The sequence below is a fragment of the Ranitomeya imitator genome, chromosome 9 (genome assembly GCF_032444005.1).
Source record: "Ranitomeya imitator isolate aRanImi1 chromosome 9, aRanImi1.pri, whole genome shotgun sequence".
NCBI lineage: Eukaryota > Metazoa > Chordata > Amphibia > Anura > Dendrobatidae > Ranitomeya > Ranitomeya imitator.
This window is the reverse complement of record NC_091290.1, coordinates 53,546,250-53,570,154: the sequence shown is the minus strand read 5'-3', so window position 1 is coordinate 53,570,154 and position 23,905 is coordinate 53,546,250. Positions and strand designations below refer to the sequence as shown.

The window sequence follows — 23,905 nt, the reverse complement described above, 5'->3', positions numbered from 1 at the left end:
GTGAACACACACATGAAGATAATCTTATTGCCGGAGCCTAAAATTAATTTTAAAGATGGCTGCAAGGAGCCTCCGCCAGTCTTATGGGCCCGTCAAGCTCAGTGGTGGGGTTCTGGCGTATTCATGGTAATATAATCCAATCTTCATGTGCTCTTCATTATGTATTAATATAAGTTCTTCCTAAAGGACGTTTCCCTCTGTAATCGAAAAAGACACGTTCTATAGAGTGTTAAAAATTCTGATTATCAATTTCTGAGCTATATCACTCATGCAAAGTTGGGTGACTACCAATATGACTGGCATTCAACACTCAAAAGCTCCTGAGGGCGAAAAAATTATAAAATCCTAAAATTAGGGTTTAGGAGTGGGCAAAAAATATATGGTGATTTTTTATAGAAATGATAATTTTGGCCAAATTGGTTTCAACCATCTTTCCCATGACCAAATATAAGTAAGAAAGTGACGATGATCATTTTTCTAAATTTGCCAAAGGAGGACACCGATGTTTATAGAGGACCCTTTACCAGGTCAAAAGTCGCCCATTTATTCCCGTTGTATCCCTGACTACTCCGTGTTTTGCTCTTTTATAATCTGCCAGAGATTTGGGTCTTCTTATCTAGTACTCATTTTTATGGTCTTTACGAAGGGGGTGATTTTTGCAGGGTAATTATACAGAGCAGCCTAAAGACACGCCCCCGAGGATCCTGTGAGCCACGCCCCGAGGATCCTGTGAGGCATGCCCCCGAGGATCCTGTGAGCCACGCCCCTGAGGATCATGTGAGCCACGCCCTCCCCCCAGGATTCTGTGAGCCACGCCCCCTTTGTAAAGGGGCTAAAATTCTGCAGTAAATAAAAAGGCCCATATTTCTGGAACTGTATCGCGGATTTAAAAAAAAAAAAACACAGCAAAACTCACAGGAGCAGCAGGAAATAAATAAGAGTGAATACTGTAAACTTTTGACATGATGACAGATCTTCTTTAAGAACATTTTAATCTGAAAGTGCGAGCCATTTAATCATCACATCCCTTTTCCGGTCAGTCCCGCACAAAAAAAAAAAAACGAGTTATTGCCAGCTATGTACATCATTATTTTTTTCATTTTAGCAGGAAAACAAAATTCTACTTTATTCCGCACACTTACAATTCACTTGGAAGTTTAGAAAAAGATCTGAAAACTGACAGCATAACATGGCCTTATGGGAAATCGTCAGCTTTGAAGGCGCTCATCACCCGGTACAACGGCTGCTTGTAGAAAAATACAAGAAAACAACCGTAACTGCATGCAAAACGCACTGTACAGAAACACATGTGTCAGTGCCGTCTGCAGTCAGATCTCCTGATTCCAGATTCTTTCAGTTCTTCTTCTCTGCCTTAGCGCCTCAGTCATCATATCACAGATATGGCCTACATCAGAAATGTTAATATCAAAAACGTTCTACAATTGCAAGAACTTTCTTTTTTCCATCCTCTGGATCTCCAATGATCCTCAGATGGTGGTTAGTTCCTTAATCTGGTGTAGATGTGGCTGTGCATAGGCAGAAATCCGCCCTGTAATTCTATAGATACTGTATATGCGTCCTGTTACTGTTTGATTATGACTTTCCCTAACCTTCTCTCCCTGATCACAGGTGGAGCGTGAGATTGCTATACTCAAACTTATCGAGCATCCGCATGTATTAAAGCTGCATGATGTCTACGAGAACAAGAAATATTTGTGAGTATATGCCATAAAAGTATCTATCTTATTCTACATGTTTTTCCCTTAAGCATATTTATCATAACATTTTTTTGTATCTGTTCTTTCCTTCCTAATTAAAGGTTTTATCTCGCCCTTAAAATTGGTGACCAGTCTTGTGTTTGGAATCCTAAACGATGAGCTATTCCCCGCGACCCTCCAATACACAGGCAGGCATGCTTGGCTTGGCTGAGCAGGAATGGGGAGATAGGAGTATACCCTAGCAAACATCTCAGCCTTGCTGCCTTTTTCTCAAAGAACAAAAGGATTGGGCATGTTGACATTTAACATGCCCAACCCTTCAACATTGGATATTTGTCATCAGAGGAGTGTTAGACACACCTATACACATCAAATAGCCAATTTTTGCTAAAATTAGCAGGTTGGGACACCCTTCATCTAATATGTATGGGGCAAATAAATTCGTAGTAATCAGTGGTCTTTGGAAGAGGCCCCTGACAACCGCCCGCTACCTGACCACATCTGTGGTTCTTTTCTTGAATAGCCAGACAGGTGCACCTGCTGCAAGGATGACATTGGACCACGTCGGCTAATCAGAAGAAGAGCCATGGATGCCGAGAAGTAGGAGACAGATCTCAGGGCTCCTGCCCAGCAGCCACAGATTACTAATGATGGACCAGGTCCTGCAGATTAGCTCCAACTCTAATGGCCACCCTTAAGTTTCCCAAATTTATAACTGGAAACTTGTAACTTTTTTATGACAAATGTTTGAAATACACCTTGGGTAAAAGTAAAAATATCTTGTAAATGTGGCCAAACTTTCTTTAGCTAAAATGCTGTATCAAACCATAGTCAGCTTACGCTTCTCTCACAAAAGGGATCATCTTCTCCATCCTTGTACTTGTGTCTTCCTCCTGACACTTCTGGTGCCGCTTGTCTTCAGAACACAAAGGTTTGGAAAGGTGGAAAATTCAATTGTTAGGGTAGAGTTGGGTTTTCCGCCAAATCGTTAATCATTTGGCCACCAGCTATCTTCCCCGACTCCTCCATACATGGGAACGCTTGGCTTGGTCGAGCGCTCCTGTGTTCTCTATGAGAGCATTGGTCAGGTCAGATCCAGACAAACACCCACCAGTGACATTTTCTGACGTGTCACTAAAATGACAGATGTGTTAAAACTATATAGAATTTCTGAATATATCAGTATAGGTTCACCATATTTAGTTCTAATGTTTAGCTTTTCTGTTCCTTTTGGCTGCCCCCTGACTTCCCTTTACACCACATTTTCTCCCTGTGCTTTCTCCAGATACCTGGTCCTGGAGCACGTTTCTGGTGGAGAACTTTTTGACTATCTGGTAAAGAAAGGACGTCTCACGCCAAAGGAAGCACGAAAATTCTTCCGTCAGATCATTTCAGCCTTGGACTTCTGTCACAGTCACTCCATCTGGTAAGCGGATTTAGTCTTGGAGTCATCGGATAAAATCACTTTAAGCACGCTCTTTAGAATTTTGCGCTTTTTAGAATTTCCGCAGCAGTCGTGTCCACATTTTGGCTTTCCAAATGCAAATCAACTGCGGAGCGAAAGCTTAAAAACTGCTGCTACTTAGTGAGATAGCTCTATGGGATATATAAATCTCAGAATCACTGTTTTTAAAAAGTTTTTAAGTCTTGTGTTGTTTTCTGTCTACTTCCCTTTTTTTCACATTGTTCCCCAACTTTTCCTTCAAGGGCTTCCCATTAAATTGCTACTTTCATTTTTTTAATATATTTTGTCTCAATATTGCGACAATTGGGAGTATACCGTCAGACATGCAAAATTGCTCCCATTGTAGCTGGTTATATTTTTTGCCCGAATTTTGGATTGACATGAAACTATTATGGTGAAATAATCAGAAATGGTTGGTGTTATTGGTAGTTTAGCGTTTCCAATAATCGGGAACGAGAGATGGTTAGAATTCTTGTTTGCTACTTATCGGGCTTGTGTATATAGGCCGGTAATCACCCGACAATTCATCGGGTGATCGGATCACTCATCGGCAGCACAACGTCACGTATGTATCAACGATCATTCCGCGCTCATACCATTCTGGTTGGCCTATCTAAACCGGCCATTAGATGACTGCTAACCAGCCTGTGTATAGATGATTGTCAGCTCTTTAATGACCATTGTCAGCTTGAACCAATGGGCCCTATAGGCCACCATAAACATTGGATGACTATCAGCCGAAGGATTCTTTGGCTGAACGATGAGCCGTCGGCAATCTCAGCCCACTCGCCCATGCTCTAGAGCACTGGCTTGGCCAAACACTCCTTGGTTCGCTGAGAGCTACTGGTTGACATGTCAACCGGAGGCATATCTACCGGAGACCAATGTGATTGATAGTGCTAAATCAGACATTCTAGATTAGCAACTCCCCCAACAATCAGTTGGCAGGCACCCCCTTACACAGTAGGCCATCAGCTGATCCCCGTTGATATCGGTGAATTTGACTGAGATTGATCTAATGTGTATGGAGGCCTTACGATATTCAGTGTTCATCCCTCCTTCTTTATCAGTCATCGAGATCTGAAGCCTGAGAACCTACTTCTGGACGAGAAGAACAATATCCGAATAGCAGATTTCGGGATGGCCTCTCTGCAGGTCGGAGACAGCTTGTTGGAGACCAGTTGTGGGTAAGAAGTGGAAGTAAATTGGGAATTATATTGAACTGATCTCCTCTAGCTGCAAATTTAGAAAGTATGGAGGTAACATGAGTAGAAGACTACAGAAAATGATATGGCTCATGTAAGGACATATAGGACATGTAGGAGACCAGCTTTAGTGACAGATACTAAGATACTTAGAGCATTAGTACTTACAGCTTTTGCATGTTCTTCTCTCCTTCAAGATCTCCACATTACGCCTGTCCAGAAGTGATCAGGGTGAGTAACTAGCAATGTAACACAGACACCTGGGTGCACTACCAATAGTAGAAGTTAGGGGGCACTGCTGGACTGTCATGTCATCATGCCTTTCTATCCATTGCAGGGCGAGAAATATGACGGCAGGAAGGCTGACATCTGGAGCTGTGGAGTCATCTTGTTCGCTTTACTTGTGGTGAGATTTTACACCTTTTCACCAATGTATATGGCAAATCTTACTAAAAATAAGGTACTGTGCAAAAGTTTTAGACAAGTGTGGAAAAATTCTGCAACTTGAGTATACTGCTTTCAAAAGTAGAAGTGTTAATAGTTTATTTTTATCAATAAACAAAATACATAGCGAAAGAACAAAACTAAAATCTTAATCAAATAAACCGTTTGCCTTCAATCCAGCCTCAGTTCTTCTAGGTACTTGATGCTTGCACGCAGTTTTTGAAGGCTCTAGGCAGGAGGTCGTCCCAAACATTTACCGCAACCTTTAAAAAAAACATATGTGGTTTCTTAAAAAAGCATGAGTTTCTTTAACTTGTGCTTTTTGACCACAACTCATCCGCATCATATGAACTCAGCCTTAAAAGGATGATCAGATGTAAAACTCGCCAAGGCTTCCCCAACTGTAACCTGCTTAGGCTACGTTCACATTAGCGTTGCATCGGGGGCAGCCGCGGTGACGCATGCGTCATGCGCCCCTATATTTAACATGGGGGGGCGCATGGACATGCGTTGCTCTTGCGTTTTGTGACGCATGCGTCACTGTGGCGCAACTGTCAGGGCGCAGAGGATGCTGCATGATGCAGTTTTTTCTGCGCCAAAAATCATGCAAAAGTGAACGCATGCGTCACAAAATGCTGCGTTGTGCATGCGTTTTTGCATGCGTTGTGCGCTGCGTCGCCGACGCTGCCCCGCACAACGCTAATGTGAACGTAGCCTTACATGGCAAGTAGTGATGAGCAAATGTACTCATTGCTCGGGTTTTCCCGAGTATGCTCTGGTGTTCTCCGAGTATCTTGGCATGCTCGGAGATTATGTTTGAGTCGCCGCAGCTGCATGACTTGCGGCTGCTAGACAGCCTGAACACATGCAGGGAATGCCTGTTTGTTAGGGAATCCTCATATGTATTCCGGCTGTCTAACAGCCGCAAATCATGCAGCTGCGGGGACTCAAACATAATCTCCGCGCACGCCCAAGATTCTCGGAGAACACCCGAGCATGCTCACTCATCACTAATGGCTAGTATTCAGTTTCCCTGCAGCACCCCCATAGGGAAAATGAGGTATTACATGTTTCTCATTAAAAATACATAGGTTGTCTGTGTAATGCATGACTATGCTCTGTATTTGGACATGTGTTTTCAAAACCAAACAACCCCTTTAAAAGTGCAACATAAATTAAAAGGTCCATGTTAAGGACCCCATTAGACTAACGTCGGCAAGACCAGATCGGCCGACAGTCTAATATGTATAGGGGCTTCCAACTCTCCCCCAACAGATGATGTTGGGAGAGGTAAGGATCTGGCGTGTCTGACTTTGGACTGCCAAAGCTTTTGGTCTTGTTGTTCTAAGAGGTGGGAGAGACAGCTATGTATTGTGTACAGGGCTTCTTAAGGCCCCACCATCCTGACATCCCCCCACACAAGAACGGTCGTCTTAGCCCATCACTCCTATATTGTGAAAAGGATCATCAGGCCGGATCCTTACGCCCCCCAACATCATCTGTTAGCGGAGAGTCGAATGACCCCCATACATAGCCTGTCGGACACATTCAGCTTAGATTTAGATTAAGAGTGGAAATGCTTATTCCTTCTTCTGACAGATCGGCTCTAGGCGAGGTCTGGGCTTCATTATGGAGAATCCTGCTTATCTGTATATGAGTAGAGCGTTATGTAATTATCTGCATTTACCTCTGATTGTTCTCCTGCAGGCTCCTCTGCGGACACATAACATTTCCCACAGATTACCGCAGCGCTAGCACAACTCAACACTTTTATGAATATTGCTGTGGCAGGAAAAACATGTCATAATAAAGTTTGAAAAGTTTCTGTTCTGTTTAGTTAGTTGGATATAACTTTTTGTTATCAGCGAGGAACGACCTCATTATGTGTCCTGTAGAAACCAAGAGGATCTATGGAAAGAGCAGGAAGCTTCCAGCACATCACAATATTAGCCCCCATAAAACGAGGCATTCACAGATCCTCAGTTATGATAATCCGCTATACACAGGAGCACAACCATTGAACTGTATTGCTGCAGAGCAGATGAAAGATGCGAGATCCAGCATAAAGACCTCCCGTAATGACCGTCTGCATATAGATCTCCTCCACAATGACAAATAATCATGGTCAAGAGGGATTACATTGCTATAGTCCAGGGGCAAATGCAAGGATTTCAAAGGAGGAGGATCGAGTGTATTGTTATCCACAGCTCAGATAGAAAAATGATCCTTGCCATATTTTACTCACTTTGCCAACTCTCTCCATGCACATTTTTGGTCTAGTGGGTAATACCAGCACTTTGCATGGTCAAGGTTGATGAAGGCCATTAAGCCATAATTGGGTGGTTACCGCTTAATATGTCTGGTTGAAGATTTGACATAGCAAATGAGTTATTGAAGGTTTTTAGGTCCAAATATCTTTTTTTTTATTGTTTCAGTGTTGCAACCATTTTTCCCTTCAGTTGACCATGAGTTACATGGTAGATTGTTTGCTGTTTGCAGGCACCACCAGGGGGCGCTCACTGCATAGGGCTTTATTCAAGTCACCCCCTCCTAGTGGCAGCAAAAGGAATTACATTCATTAGCGGCTTCTCGTCAACTCTTTTCTGGAGAGTTTCGGGTACTGGGAACCCTCCACCGCACACACACCACATTTAAGGAGTCTTAGAAAGCAACTAGAGAACAGCTTTGCCAAGATATTATTCATATTTGGCCATCATATGACAAAACATACATAAAAGAATAATTATCTTCATGGTAATTCACATGAAAAGGGGAGTTACCAGTGTGAGACATGTAATGACTGACAGTCTGCTCTCCTGATCTACATGTCTCATACTGGTAACGCATTGTTTATTTATAATAATCTCTGGAGGCAGATTCTCGAGGAGATCTATGTCCGGCCCATAGATCTTAACAGCTCATTTACATATTAAGATAAATGTGGATTTCTCTGGAATAAGACATCCGATCGCAGATATCAGTGTGTCTTTTTTATTGATCTTTCTATGACCTACATGCCCATGTAGATGGCTTAGGAGGGTAGATCCTACTGCCAGATTCCCTTGAATTCTTGGCTGTATATTACGGCGTCACTAGAGTTTTATTCTTTGCACTTCAGGGTGCCCTCCCATTCGATGATGACAACCTACGGCAGCTCCTGGAGAAGGTAAAGCGAGGGGTCTTCCATATGCCACATTTTATTCCCCCTGACTGTCAGAACCTTCTATGTGGGATGATCGAGGTGGATCCTATCAAGAGACTGACGGTGAGTAATCTGGAGATGGATCACAGGCAGTGTCTTCCCCCTGACAGTAATTTCAGCTGGACACGGGTGATATTATTAGATCTTCAGCCTTGAGGACAGGTTGTTGGAGCGTAAATTACCTAGCATGGAGATTGTGTATTACATCATTGCGTTGTCACGCTGCCATCAGCATCTCCATTCTCCATCATTAAAATTTAGCAAAATGGTGCCACGTTCCGCAGCGGCTGCAGTCGCTCCCTGATGAATAGGGGATGAGAGTAATTGCCATATGTATGATATCTGGGGTAAAATTAAAGAGCAGATTGGATAAAAAAGCAGCATAGAATACCCTCATGTGATACAGATCAGACGCGTGATATTTTATATCTAGATAAACCGCGACAAACGATCTGTTATACATAGTCTATATAGTCGGGACGCAAAACCTGCATCCGCCATGCCATTCTGTGTGGCCCCCGGTACTCTGATTCCTCCAACTTCAGGAACTCTCAAAACTATGAGCTGTACTGATTCTATGGTCATCTTGACAACTTTTTTTTGGAGTGCTAATATTTCTGTAGGTTGTTTGAGATAGCTTAGGGCATGGAAATGTGGCAATAATTGTGTTAAATCCAATCTACCTAGGTCCATAATTTTTTCTAAGGATCAGAGTTCCATTGTACTAATGCAGAAATCCAAAGTCCCAATTTCTTTCCACATACGGTAGCTAAAAATCTACAGCACATAAGGAAATTCAGTTTACCTGCAGACACCACTAGGGGGAGCTAACTGCCCAGAAATGTATACAGCTTACACTGAACCCTATAATAAATCCATTTGCAGAGTGCTCCCCCTAGTGTTAGAAAAAAATAGTTTTATTAATAAACACAAAAGGTATTAGGAACCCCAACCCCACCGTCCAATTGTGAACCTGAGTAGAGATAAACATAAAGTTACCAGATTCAGCTCTACTTGTATCACCTGTACTTCTACTGAGATTGTAATGTGCATATGCTTCAACCTCTTACATGATCAGAATAGTGTCTTTGTCTTACACAGTCATGGCCGAAAGTGTTGACACCCTTGAAATTGTTCCAGAAAATGAAATATATGTTTATTTCTTTAGTGTGTATTGGAATAACACAAAAAAACCAGGGGGAAAAAAGGCAAATTGGACATAATTTCATACAGAACCCCCAAAATGGGCCGGACAAAATTGTTGGCACCCTCAACTTTGACTGCACACCCTTTGGAATAAATAACTGCAATCAATCGCTTTCTATAGCCATCAACAAGCTCTTTAAAAATACTTCTGGCACAATTTCAAGGGTGCCAGCAGTTTTGGCCATGACTGTATGGTTCCTCCAGGCGCGCCCCAATGTGAAGACACTTAGCGCTAGCATGGATGACGTACCCGCAGCATGTGTTAGTTGTATGTTTTTTCCCTTGCAGTTAGAAAACATTCAGAAGCACAGCTGGTACATGTGAGTATATAAACCATGGCAGATCTCATGCTGTGTGTATGTGTTTAATTTATTTGTAGTGCATGCATGTGGCGGAAATCTCTGTATATGAGCCAGTTATAGCTGAGGAGTGCTGTCCAGGACAGATAAATAGGCGGTGCATGGGAATGAAGATGAGTGGCTGTGACAGATAGATTGCTGGCAGCGGTGTGCACCTATGTACATGGAGGATTGTGTACATGCATGATGTTCAGACCTTTTTTTTAATACAGTGGGGGCAAGAATGAACCAGAACCAGAGCAGGCAGTCCCCAGGAAGGTACAGATGGGGTCTTTGCCGTCGCTAGAGGATGTGGACCCTGATGTATTGGAAAGTATGCACTCCCTAGGCTGCTTTAGAGACCGCAACAAATTACTGCAGGACCTCTTATCTGAAGAGTAAGCGTCTACATTGGTATTTTTTTTATTTGTTGCTTTATGTATAAGGGCACAGCCAGATGGCCATATTAATCAGAGTAAGATCGGAACACAGTGCGCGGACTGGCCAGCGGCTCTCCCGACCGAAGTGTGACAAATGCATGTATTTCTCTGCAGCGGATCGAGAGAGCCACTGGTTAATCCACGCACTGTATCATCACTGACATCCTTTTCAGGGTCTGGGCTAGTCCATGCTGTACTGTGCATGTATTGGTTGTCAATTCTCATGTGCATAAACTCACGGTGCAATATTCTCAGTGCACAGTGACAGTGCACTCCCTCACTGGCTCTGATGAGAACTGACAAGCTGGTAAGAGAGTGCACTGTCAGTGCTCATTGTAAGGAGATTTCTCGGCTTCGTTTCAGGGAGGGAATAGAGGCTGTGTCAATGTCCGCAGGCTTTGCCACCTGTTCATGTCATGTTTGAATATCCAAGCATGCACTGTGGATTCATCAAAACAGAAATAGTAAATAAATAAAGCAGTTAGATTAGAGAGGGGAGCGTAGGGACTTTTTAATTAAACCATGTTAGAAGAATGATTATATTATTAAAATAAATAGATAGATATTTAGGATGAAAATGGATATTAGTTTTGGACCACCCCTTTAAAATCCACCATGGCAAGGACTAAAATTGTGTGGTAATATTTCTTTATGGTGATCAGAGCTCTAAATCTCCTGCACGTAGATCCAAAGATGACCTGTTATTGGATTTTTTTTTAAATCGCTTCTGCGCCACTGATTTCTACTGTGCCCCTTTATTCCAAAAGCTATGCCCCTCTCCAATAAAGGTGCGCATTTTCCCTTCAACCAGCTGAGTGTACCTTTCTGTGGACGTGAATGTTTCTTGATTGGCTGCCATCTTTAGGGTACAAAAAGCAAACGCCCATAGAGGAGTTCGGTGGTATACTCTCAGTTGGCTAAAGGGTACATTTTTATCATTATTACTGGGGGTCAGCATACCTTGAGAATGGAGGGGCGCAGAAGTAAAAGGAAAACTGTTCCAGAATCAGTGGAGCAGCAGCAATTTAAAGGGATACTCAGTTTAACTAAAAAAAATCCGGTGAAAGGTCCTCTTTAACATTTTATATTTTTACTACCTTTTGCCACCACTAGAGGGAGCTTAATGTATACATTTAAAAGGCTTTTCCACAATTCCTCCCTCACCGATCAGCTGATTCAAGCTCCGGCAGAGGACGGACGTAATCAGTGATAAGAGCGAAGCGTCACTGCTCTGCTACATGTTTAGTGGTCGCTTCCTGGCACTGCGAACAAGCTGCTATTCATTTCAATAGGATCCGTTCCATTGATTTATATTGGAGCTGATTTTCAGTACCCCGGAGCAGGCAGTCACCAGTCTGACGGAGCGTTGATGGAGCAAAGTGATGCCAGAGAAATGCAGCTAGAACTATGATATTTACCATTACACAAGGACGTGCAGCCGTCCAACTATCAATGTCAATTCCTCTGCACGTCTTTGGCCGCCATAGAGAATAAAAGATTTCATTATGGCGAAAAGCCCCAAAATCAGCACGTTCTCCTGATAATGAGACACAAGAGCTGGACTTTGTGTAAACCACTTCTTGCTTAATATTCAGAGAGAACCAGGAGAAGATGATTTATTTCTTGTTATTGGATCGTAAGGAGAGGTATCCCAGCCAAGAAGATGAAGACCTCCCTCCAAGAGCGGACATCGGTAAAGTATCTGCCCCCTACTTCCATCGCTTCGCATACATATTAATCTGATCACGTTACATTTCTTGGTCATTATCGTAATCTTTTACAGACCCACCTAGAAAAAGAGTCGACTCTCCGATGCTGACCCGTCACGGGAAGAGAAGGCCAGAGAGAAAATCGATGGAAGTGCTGAGTGGTACAGATGGCGGCTCCCCGGTCCCCGCGCGCAGAGCCATTGAGATGGCACAGCATGGGCAGAGGTACAGCTCATCTCTAGTTTTAGAAGCTCAAAAGGAACTCGTTCTGTTATTACTAATCTCCCCGACCCTGCCATACACATGGCCGAACTAACAGTAAGACCACCACAGACTCAGGATATGGAGCCACCTAATGTGTATGATGGCTGAAGGTCTAACTTCTGGGATGACATCTTTCACAAGTCCCAAAGTACCCCATGTAAATGGAGCAGCAGCGAGCATGTGTGACCACTGCTTTATCCAGGGGGATACTTTGGGATCTTGTGATTTCTGGGGGTTCCATTGGTTAGACCCACAGCCCCTTTAAGTTACAATTCAGGTTACCCTCCTAGTGAAGGAGACAACCCTACACAAATACAGTGGGCTTGCCAAGACTTGGATGCATTTGCCCCCTTGTATTATTAATCCGGCTGGCAATGAATGAGAAATGAGTTGTCCTTGTGTTTATTCCAGGTCGCGGTCCATCAGTGGTGCTTCTTCAGGACTGTCCACCAGCCCCATCAGCAGTCCCAGGGTAAGTGGTCCTTTCTCCATTTCTCTACCCCTTACTTATTCCCCTTCCCACTTTCACCCCTTCTTTAGTATCCAGGGCTGTTATTCCACATACAACTATTCTTTCATATAGCTGCACAATCACTATAACTTGCTAATAATGGGAGGCATTCTTTTGTTAACCCTGTTTGTGCCAGTCATCCTTACTACATGCCTTTGGTGTAATATATATGTGTAACGCTATATCTTATGTATACGGTGGGCACACAGATGCTGCTTGAGTTACTGAGCTGAGCGGTCATAAAGGTATAATACTATATATAAAAGTAATAAACCGTTCAGTCCTCACTGAATAATAACATCAAACCTGACCATCACATATCTATGGAGAAATGGCAAAAACAACAGCATCTATAAAATATATGACATTGGGCTCATTTTAGGCAGTTTTGTTTTTACAATTTCACTTAGTAAATTGATATTTTATCCATTAAAGAAGGACATAAAAATCATTTCTCAGTAACTCAAGTCAGCTCCACATGTTGTGCGTATTTGTGTAGTTTCTGTGTCACATGGATAATAGCAGAAAATGGTTGATGTGAACACTAGCTGGGCACCCCTCCATTTAGGTTAGGGCCCCATGGTGACTTTTCTTCCCCTACTACAGCATTGCATGGCCTCAAAACGGACAAAAAACATATAAACTTGCACAGCGCAAACAATATGTTATACAAAATATCATCTTTATTAAAGGAAATACATGTATACGAACGTGAAAAAATAAGAATAAAAGGCAGATAGACCAGATTAGCTAGACATGGTGGACATGCCTATCCCAAATATATAGAGGAAAGGAGTTGGTAAATAGAGTATATCACTAATGATGCAGTAGAATAAATAATCGAATACTAACAGGTGGATAGATGTTTGTCTAACCACAGAAACACCAGGAAAAAATACTTCAATCATAAATAATATTACTTGATGACATACTGTCAAAGCCATAGACCACTAAACCCCAGACAGACACTCGAAACGTGTTTCGCTGATAACATAGCTTCATCAGGAGGTGGGAATGAATGAAAACTGGAGATATATGTCATATCCGGCCACATGTGATGATGGCGGCACACAGGACCTGAGCGCTAGGCCGTCGCACACAACCATGCATAATGTAAGCACGCAGGCACTTAGATTGTCACTCTTCTTATTAGTAGAAACACTACGGGAACATGCAAGTGGCAGTAATACCATAACTTTACCAGGAATCGCAGTCAACCAGAAGTCACTGTGGTGCCCTAGTCTTAAAAACCAAGGCACAGCCTACATAGCCAATCTTTCTTCTTCCCTGGAGGAATTGCTTCCATATTACAGGATCTAATGCAATAGATCCCAATGTTTGTATCATGCGGATCCCTGAGAATAACCTTCTTCTGCCTCTCTATAAAATCAGGGGCGTATGGAGATACAATATAAGCCCATGGCAGACTATAACACACTTATATAAAGTTTGCCCCTGTCTCCCCGCGTCATCTTCACCTCTGACATGTAACAGGGCAATTTTATTCCAAATGACTTTTCCTATAAAACATATCATTCCTATTTGGAGTGAAGTCTCCTGAGCTACTGAAATTAGAATAATATTCCACATGGTATTCTACTGACTTTTCACTAGGTACACAATATTCCAAGTATTCCACTCTATCTGGGATGCCTAGCTAATAGTCATGTCTGTTTAAATGAAAAATATCCATGTTTCTGATTTTTATATGTTACTGTTCTAATTGCGCGTACGCTTCCATTATAACATCACATTTGTGCATTGCAGCATAATCTTAGTAATCCTCCTTACTTACTGCTCTAGATACTCCCAGCCATATTTACCAGTTACAGTGTGATAGCCAGCGGCAGCGACTGAGGTCATATTTTCCATATGTATAATATGTAATACATCTAATGTGATGCAGACACATCATTTGGAAAAAAGTAATTACAAAAATAAAATAAACAAAAGGTTTTGGACACTCGTGAAAATGTAGCAGTTTTCTAAAAAGTCTTTTGCTGATGTAGAGTCTGTATAACTCCTTCACATAGCTGGTTGTCCTAATGCTTCTGGTGTAGATCTGAAAACACACTACTTTGGGATCTGTCAGCTCTCTGCTCACCCCCTCTCTTATTTTAGTTCATACCTCGGATTAAAATCCAAAAGGTATTTTCACAACAGAAAAGTGTAGCTGTGTTTATGGCATTGTCGCTGAAGAGCTACAGCACATTCTAGGGAGAAGCCCATTAAGGGAGATCAATCCTTGTAGTGTGAGACCCATACACTGTAAGTGATATGTCACTAATATATCTGCAGTGGAAATCCCGTTCACATGCATGGGATGTGGATTGCATAGAGATTTAAATTAGTTAAATTTGTCATGCAAACATACCCTTAAAGGTAGCAGAGGGGAGAGAAGAAGGGAGTACACATTACAATGTGGAGAAGGAAGAAGCATCCAAGTTTTGATGGAGGGCAGGTCACACAGGCTGTAGATAGGGAAGAAAGCACAAAGGATGCTGATGTAGGAGCGATCCCATAGACTGTGTATGAGTGTGGAGAGCAGAGAAGTGATGCAGAATCTGCCGTGAAAGGAAGGAAGGAAATACAGCATCAATGCCTCGCGGACTGTAGAAAGGAACGGCAGCTGTGCTTGTACATGAGAGCTAGTGAAGGCAGCAGATGCCATATCTAACATGTATTACAGGGAAGAGCACTGGTGCAAGAGAAAGGCTAACACTAGGAGCCAGGTGCAAACTGCATCATGGCAATGGCCTTTAAATGAATGAAAGGGAAATTGCAGCCTGAAACGTCGTGCCACTTTTTTAGCTGTGGGTGACCACTAATAGATGCAAAATCCTTCTTTTCTTTGCCAAATATGTCCATAGGTGTTTTCTAGATTTGATCTCCTACTCCCTCTTTACCTGTCTGGGTTGATTTCCCATATTTAGCCGCGGACATGTGAAGCAAATATTGCTTATTCATTTTACATTACATGCAGCTAATTTAACCCCAAACCATTTTTTGGGTCGATCGATAACTATGAAAATCTAAACTCCAGATTCTCTTGTGTACAAGGGCTTAGACCAGTCCTGTCCATGTCCTCGTATTCACCAGTTTAGGACTGTTGGGGATAATGTGATGTATTTAGAGCACACTGTATGGACGATTGCTAATATTCTGCATACCTGTGATTATCTTGTAACGACGTGGCGGGTAATTTGGCTGATGGCTTTCTCATTGCTGCGGGAACGCTCTCTAGCTTTGGCTGGTTTTGGGATGCTGCTTCTAACGTGCATGTCTTTTTTTTTCTTTTCTTCATTCTCATTGTGGCTGCTGTCATTCCTACCATTCACCCTTTGTACCCTTAATTGACAAATTATGGTTCCTCCTCCCATGGCTGCTTTGCTTCAATGTTTCTATTTGTGACCCGCTAAATCTATCAATCGGCGTCTTCTTCCCTGTTGCTTTCAAATTCCCTTATTTTTCCCCGGTTGCTTCGGTTTCTCCCTTTGATAAATGTCTGCACTTATTTTCCCATTATTTTTCATGTTTCACTTCTGTCTCCTGCTGTTTGTCCTTTATCTCCTCTCCATATTCCGCTCTTATTTACGTGCCCATGTCTTTACGACTGTGTTTCGGCTTCTTTCAATGTCCTGTTGTGGGTTCTTTGGCATGCTTTTTCTTCTGTGCCTTCCTCTCTTTGCTTTTACCTCTTGCCTTCCTTACTACGTTTTCTCTCACAGCCGATAAGGAGGTTTTTTGCCCTTCCCCAGTCTTCTACCCCATCTTCTTCCCCACATACCACACCGACTTCTGACTCTGCAGGGCATAGTGATTGCAGTCTTACTCATCCCAAAACCCACACCTTCCCGCCCAAGCCCAGAACTTCAGAGAAGCCCCTTCAGACGACTCGCTCCAATCCCCTCCCTGCAGCAAATAACTCTAGTGTCCCATCAAGGGCGCCAAACTCTCCTGCTGGGCATAATGCGTGTAGAACGTCAAACAAATTGCCAGCATCTGATCTGGCCCCCAAATCTGTGCCCCTTATACAGGTTACCCCTCATCCGTCACCCCGTGGCAGCCCCCTCCCTACTCCCAAGGGAACGCCTGTACACACGCCCAAGGAAAGTCCAGCGGGCACCCCTTCCCCTACCCCTCCATCCAGCCCAAGTATTGGTGGAATGCCATGGAGGACAAGACTGAATTCGATCAAGAACAATTTCCTGGGGTCACCGAGATTCCATCGCCGCAAACTTCAAGGTGAGAAAGAACGAGTGCAACCAAAGAGTGCGTGAGTGATGCAAGTGCTGGGAGATCAAGTCTCCTTTACACTTTGGGATAATGACAGATAGAAAATGTTTTGGTTTGGTTAATCTGAAGAGCAGATTTAGCTGTCCCTGTGTCTGCAAATTTCATCGAGGGCTGCTTCTCACTGACAAAAACAATGGCTTCCCAAATCAAGGAATCATTTGTCATTTTGAACCCAAAGAGGCGCTATTTTATTAATCATAGGAAGACATTAAAGGGCCATTCCCTTGTCAGCCATTGACGGCTGAGAGGCGATTAACTGTGTCCATGTGCCGGTTACAGGAGGGCGGGAGCCTGGAAACTTTGGTACAGACTGTGCACACTGTCATCTGCAATGTGGAAACAGCAACGTGCAGCCCATCCCATAGTCCTGACTATGTGTGGAGGGTATGTAGACAAAAATATGGAGGACTGAGCGATAACCCCTTACACTACTAGCACAGTATATAGGGACAGCTAAAGTGGCTCCTCATAATTCAACCTCGGGACTCCTTGTTAATCTGAGCTTTGACTGCAATTGCATGTGTTTTTCTTTACATTTTGTGGAATTAAAAGTCTCTCTGTTGTTATGGAACAGTAATATTTAAAGAGATTGTCCACTACTTTAACATTGATGACCTATCCTTAGGATAGAGCATCAATGTCTGATCAGTGGGGGTGCAACACCCGGCACCCTAGCCGATCCGATCAGCAGCTGTTCTAGGTGCCAACAGTGGCTGGAAGTGCTCAGTTAGCTGCTCCATCTAGTGGTTGCGGCCAGGTACTGCACTTCTGCCTTTATTGATTTCGACAAGGAGTGGATGTGAATTATCTGGCTGCGGCCACTATCAGTAGACGGAGCAGCTCCGTAACTGAACTAAAACAGCTGATCGGCGGGGTGTCGGATGTTGCACCCACACTGATCAGACATTAATGACCCATCCTAAGGATAGGTCATCAGTGTTAAAGTAGTGGACAACCTCATTAATGATGACTTGTCTCTACTCCCGCTACATCAGTTTTGGTAAATATTTGCATTCACCATAAAATATTGTGTCATTCTGTGTTGTTCCACTGTCGTTGCCCTGGGACAACTAGATGTGACTACTCCCTATATGAATTAAAGGGGCTGTCCGGTCTAAATTGATAAGTCTGCTGTCACTCTGTGTGACTGCAGACGTATGAGTCCCTTGAGTACACGTAATGTGTGCTGCAAGATTTAGCTTTTTTCTGAGCTGGGACTGGCGGGTACGTATGCTTTATGCATACCCCTGATCAGAACCCATACACTTGTATTAAGCAAGGCCGTGCACACTGGACAGCTGCGTCACTAGATGGGGTACAGCCTCACTCCATACACTTGTATTAAGCAAGGCTGTGCCCAATGGACAGTCGCATCATGAGACAAGGTACAGCCTCACTCCATACACTTGTATTAAGCAAGGCCGTGCCCAATGGACAGTTGCATCATGAGACAAGGTACAGCCTCACTCCATACACTTGTATTAAGCAAGGCCGTGCCCAATGGACAGTTGCATCATGAGACAAGGTACAGCCTCACTCCATACACTTGTATTAAGCAAGGCCGTGCCCACTGGACAGTCGCATCACTAGACGGGGTGCAGCTTCACTCAGTACACTTGTATGGAGCAAGGCCGTGCCCACTGGACAGTCGCATCACTAGACGGGGTGCAGCCTCACTCAGTACACTTGTATGGAGCAAGGCCGTGCAAACTGGACAGTCGCATCACTAGACGAGGTGCAGCCTCACTCAGTACACTTGTATGGAGCAAGGCCGTGCACACTGGACGGTCGCATCACTAGACGAGGTGCAGCCTCACTCAGTACACTTGTATGGAGCAAGGCCGTGCACACTGGATGGTCGCATCACTAGACGAGGTGCAGCCTCACTCAGTACACTTGTATGGAGCAAGGCCGTGCACACTGGACGGTCGCATCACTAGTCGAGGTGCAGCCTCACTCAGTACACTTGTATTGAGCAAGGCCGTGCACACTGGACGGTCGCATCACTAGACGAGGTGCAGCCTCACTCAGTACACTTGTATGGAGCAAGGCCGTGCACACTGGACAGTCGCATCACTAGACGAGGTGCAGCCTCACTCAGTACACTTGTATGGAGCAAGGCCGTGCACACTGCACGGTCGCATCACTAGACGAGGTGCAGCCTCACTCAGTACACTTGTATGGAGCAAGGCCGTGCACACTGGACGGTCGCATCACTAGACGAGGTGCAGCCTCACTCAGTACACTTGTATGGAGCAAGGCCATGCACACTGGACGGTCGCATCACTAGAAGAGGTGCAGCCTCACTCACTACACTTGTATGGAGCAAGGCCGTGCACACTGGACGGTCGCATCACTAGACGAGGTGCAGCCTCACTCACTACACTTGTATGGAGCAAGGCCGTGCACACTGGACAGTCGCATCACTAGACGAGGTGCAGCCTCACTCAGTACACTTGTATGGAGCAAGGCCGTGCACACTGGACGGTCGCATCACTAGACGAGGTGCAGCCTCACTCAGTACACTTGTATGGAGCAAGGCCGTGCACACTGGACGGTCGCATCACTAGACGAGGTGCAGCCTCACTCAGTACACTTGTATGGAGCAAGGCCGTGCACACTGGACGGTCGCATCACTAGTCGAGGTGCAGCCTCACTCAGTACACTTGTATGGAGCAAGGTCGTGCACACTGGACGGTCGCATCACTAGACGGGGGTGCAGCCTCACTCAGTACACTTGTATGGAGCAAGGTCGTGCACACTGGACGGTCGCATCACTAGACGAGGTGCAGCCTCACTCAGTACACTTGTATGGAGCAAGGCCGTGCACACTGGACGGTCGCATCACTAGACGAGGTGCAGCCTCACTCAGTACACTTGTATGGAGCAAGGCCATGCACACTGGACGGTCGCTTCACTAGACGAGGTGCAGCCTCACTCAGTACACTTGTATGGAGCAAGGCCGTGCACACTGGACGGTCGCATCACTAGACGGGGGTGCAGCCTCACTCAGTACACTTGTATGGAGCAAGGCCATGCACACTGGACGGTCGCTTCACTAGACGAGGTGCAGCCTCACTCAGTACACTTGTATGGAGCAAGGCCGTGCACACTGGACGGTCGCATCACTAGTCGAGGTGCAGCCTCACTCAGTACACTTGTATTGAGCAAGGCCGTGCACACTGGACGGTCGCATCACTAGACGAGGTGCAGCCTCACTCAGTACACTTGTATGGAGCAAGGCCGTGCACACTGGACAGTCGCATCACTAGACGAGGTGCAGCCTCACTCAGTACACTTGTATGGAGCAAGGCCGTGCACACTGCACGGTCGCATCACTAGACGAGGTGCAGCCTCACTCAGTACACTTGTATGGAGCAAGGCCGTGCACACTGGACGGTCGCATCACTAGACGAGGTGCAGCCTCACTCAGTACACTTGTATGGAGCAAGGCCATGCACACTGGACGGTCGCATCACTAGAAGAGGTGCAGCCTCACTCACTACACTTGTATGGAGCAAGGCCGTGCACACTGGACGGTCGCATCACTAGACGAGGTGCAGCCTCACTCACTACACTTGTATGGAGCAAGGCCGTGCACACTGGACAGTCGCATCACTAGACGAGGTGCAGCCTCACTCAGTACACTTGTATGGAGCAAGGCCGTGCACACTGGACGGTCGCATCACTAGACGAGGTGCAGCCTCACTCAGTACACTTGTATGGAGCAAGGCCGTGCACACTGGACGGTCGCATCACTAGACGAGGTGCAGCCTCACTCAGTACACTTGTATGGAGCAAGGCCGTGCACACTGGACGGTCGCATCACTAGACGAGGTGCAGCCTCACTCAGTACACTTGTATGGAGCAAGGCCGTGCACACTGGACGGTCGCATCACTAGTCGAGGTGCAGCCTCACTCAGTACACTTGTATGGAGCAAGGTCGTGCACACTGGACGGTCGCATCACTAGACGGGGGTGCAGCCTCACTCAGTACACTTGTATGGAGCAAGGTCGTGCACACTGGACGGTCGCATCACTAGACGAGGTGCAGCCTCACTCAGTACACTTGTATGGAGCAAGGCCGTGCACACTGGACGGTCGCATCACTAGACGAGGTGCAGCCTCACTCAGTACACTTGTATGGAGCAAGGCCATGCACACTGGACGGTCGCTTCACTAGACGAGGTGCAGCCTCACTCAGTACACTTGTATGGAGCAAGGCCGTGCACACTGGACGGTCGCATCACTAGACGAGGTGCAGCCTCACTCAGTACACTTGTATGGAGCAAGGCCATGCACACTGGACGGTCGCATCACTAGACGGGGGTGCAGCCTCACTCAGTACACTTGTATGGAGCAAGGCCCTGCACACTGGACGGTCGCATCACTAGACGGGGGTGCAGCCTCACTCAGTACACTTGTATGGAGCAAGGTCGTGCACACTGGACGGTCGCATCACTAGACGGGGGTGCAGCCTCACTCAGTACACTTGTATGGAGCAAGGCCGTGCACACTGGACGGTCGCATCACTAGACGGGGTGCAGCCTCACTCTGTACACTTGTATGGAGCAAGGCCATGCACACTGGACGGTCGCATCACTAGACGGGGTGCAGCCTCACTCAGTACACTTGTATGGAGCAAGGTCGTGCACACTGGACGGTCGCATCACTAGACGGGGTGCAGCCTCACTCAGTACACTTGTATGGAGCAAGGCCGTGCACACTGGACGGTCGCATCACTAGACGAGGTGCAGCCTCACTCACTACACTTGTATGGAGCGAGGCCGTGCACACTGGACGAGTTTTGACCAGACATATGCATAACGCATACGCACTTGCCAGTCCCGGCTCAGAAACCGTTGAATCCTCGCAGCGCACAGTGCATGCACTAGGGGGGATTCATAAGTCTGCAGTCACACAGAGTAACTGCAGACTTATCAATATGGACCGGACAACCCCTTTAAGTGTATCCTTATATAATCTGATACTGTCCAGTCAGTGCTAACAATATTAGATTGTGTAGGAACATGCCCCATTGACAAATATGAATCATTAACACCCACTTGTCAATTAATTCAACAATTCCATGAGGAGTTACAGAGGGACTGCACAATGTAGAATTGTTATTGGGAGCATTGGCTAAGTCAATAGAAGCGATTACTGATTCATGTCTTAATATGCTGATAATGGGTGACAAGGGAAAGATGCTTGGTTGGTGTTAAAAATAATAGGTAACTGAATGAGCAACTACGGTATTAATATTAACTCCTTCTTATGTGTTCAGTCCCCACAGCAGATGAAATGAGCAACCTGACACCGGAATCATCTCCAGAGTGAGTACTGTCTTGTGCCCCATAATTACTCCTGACCCAATTATTAGTGATAGTGATGATGGAAATGTCCGTCAGATCTTCTACAATGATTCCTTCAAATCCACCGGTCCAGGGACAGACTTGTACCCGAATAGCATAGCCATTCCCCTCTATAGACCTAAACATAGACATGGAAGGTTTAAACTTATATGAAAGGTTATTTACTTTCCAACGAAGCCAACCTCCATGATAGAAATGCAACCCATCATTATGTGAATTGGCAATTATTAAATGCACGAGTCCATTGTGACGTTATATTGGATGGTTATTAGTGGATTTGATAAAGGAGTGGTGAAGTGTGTCCTGAGATGACCTTACGATTTCCTGATACCCTGAGGGTTCCTAAGAACTTGGTTAGAGGTTTCATTTTTAGGTTAAATGGTCACTGTAGTTTCAACAAACTTGGTCAAAATCAATAGTACAAGCAAATATAAGAAACTTATTAATATATGTTGTCAGAGATAAATGTTTCTTTCCTTCTCCATGCCTCCTGAGTTCATCATCCACTCTGAAAAACTGCTCAGATACTTCTTGCTCAGAGACGGATGGACTGACAGCATAGAGAACTACAGCAGGGGTGAGAGGAGAGAGGACAGCTCAGCACAGTGAACGACAAGCAGACACAGGCAGATCGAACTGCAGCTTTCAGGGCCAAAGTATTTCATTTCACTGCTGGATTCACAGCCACACAGCTCAGTACTGTTTCCCAAGCTATCACTTCTTCTGTCTGTCAGCTGTAGAAAATGAAGAGCAAGAATTCAACTATCTGTGTGTGCAGTGTGTTAGAGACATCATAGCAGCTAGTCTCCCCCCACTAGCTCAGAGACAACCTAATATTAGAGATGGAATCTGCATAGGAGAAACTGCTGATAAGTGCTGAAAACAAGTCCTATAAAGTCCAGAAATAGTGTTATTCCTCATGTACACACATAGCTTCTTTTTTTTTCCCAGTTTATTCAAATGGGTAAAAACGCGGCAAAAGCTGCGAAAGAATTGACCTGCTGCAGATTTGGAAAAAACAAACACTTTATGGTTCAAATCTGCAAGGAAAAAAACTAAGCAGCATGTGCAGGAGATTTCAGAATCTCATTCATTTTACTGGTTCTGTAAAACACAGCGTTTTTTTTTTCTTCAACAAAAACATGCAAAAATATTTTGACAAAAATGCAATGGGTTACTAATCAGTATGGAAATTTACATTTCATGTAGAATCTCTGATCCTCAGCTTGTCCAATATTGTCGCGGATTTCACCATTAGTGTTGTAACATGTGGATTTTGCCGCACATTCACTGCTGAATTTTCATGTATGTGTGGACTTACCATTGCCATAGAGAATAGAGATCAGTACTAGTGATGAGCGCGTGTCCTCGGATAAGGTGTTATCTGAGCATGCTCGCGTGCTCGAACACTATGCATGCAGGGATTACCTGTTTGCTCATCACACACATGCACAGTCAGCAAACTTTCTTCTGAATTACATATTATTTCCTTTTTTCCCCCTATCATTTTTTATGTGATTTCATCCCAGACTGGCCAAGAAGTCTTGGTTTGGTAACTTCCTTACATTGGAGAAAGAGGATCAGATCTTTGTGGTAATTAAGGACAAGCCTTTAAGCTCCATTAAAGCGGACATCGTACAAGCCTTTCTATCGGTGAGACTATATATATTATTAATCCACGGTTTCCTATAAGCCATTGATCCCTGTGGCCATATTATTTCTTAGCTGTAGC

General features: G+C 44.7%; 1 protein-coding gene across 4 annotated transcripts in view; it reads left to right on the top strand.

Moving 5' to 3' along the window:
* Positions 1-23,905, top strand: part of BRSK2 (BR serine/threonine kinase 2) — a 171,358-nt gene that overhangs the window by 113,699 nt on the left and 33,754 nt on the right. For 2 of the 4 annotated variants that reach the window (XM_069740145.1, XM_069740144.1), the window contains exons 3-16: positions 1,630-1,715; positions 3,004-3,144; positions 4,254-4,370; positions 4,586-4,619; positions 4,726-4,794; positions 7,951-8,097; positions 9,529-9,560; positions 9,812-9,976; positions 11,614-11,711; positions 11,802-11,952; positions 12,403-12,463; positions 16,540-16,747; positions 22,086-22,134; positions 23,703-23,826. In XM_069740145.1, the coding sequence (XP_069596246.1) occupies positions 1,630-1,715; positions 3,004-3,144; positions 4,254-4,370; positions 4,586-4,619; positions 4,726-4,794; positions 7,951-8,097; positions 9,529-9,560; positions 9,812-9,976; positions 11,614-11,711; positions 11,802-11,952; positions 12,403-12,463; positions 16,540-16,747; positions 22,086-22,134; positions 23,703-23,826 (1,482 nt within the window). Of the gene's footprint in view, positions 1-1,629; positions 1,716-3,003; positions 3,145-4,253; positions 4,371-4,585; positions 4,620-4,725; positions 4,795-7,950; positions 8,098-9,528; positions 9,561-9,811; positions 9,977-11,613; positions 11,712-11,801; positions 11,953-12,402; positions 12,464-16,230; positions 16,748-22,085; positions 22,135-23,702; positions 23,827-23,905 lie in introns of all 4 variants that reach the window. The other 2 variants (XM_069740143.1, XM_069740142.1) reach the window with 1 other exon arrangement.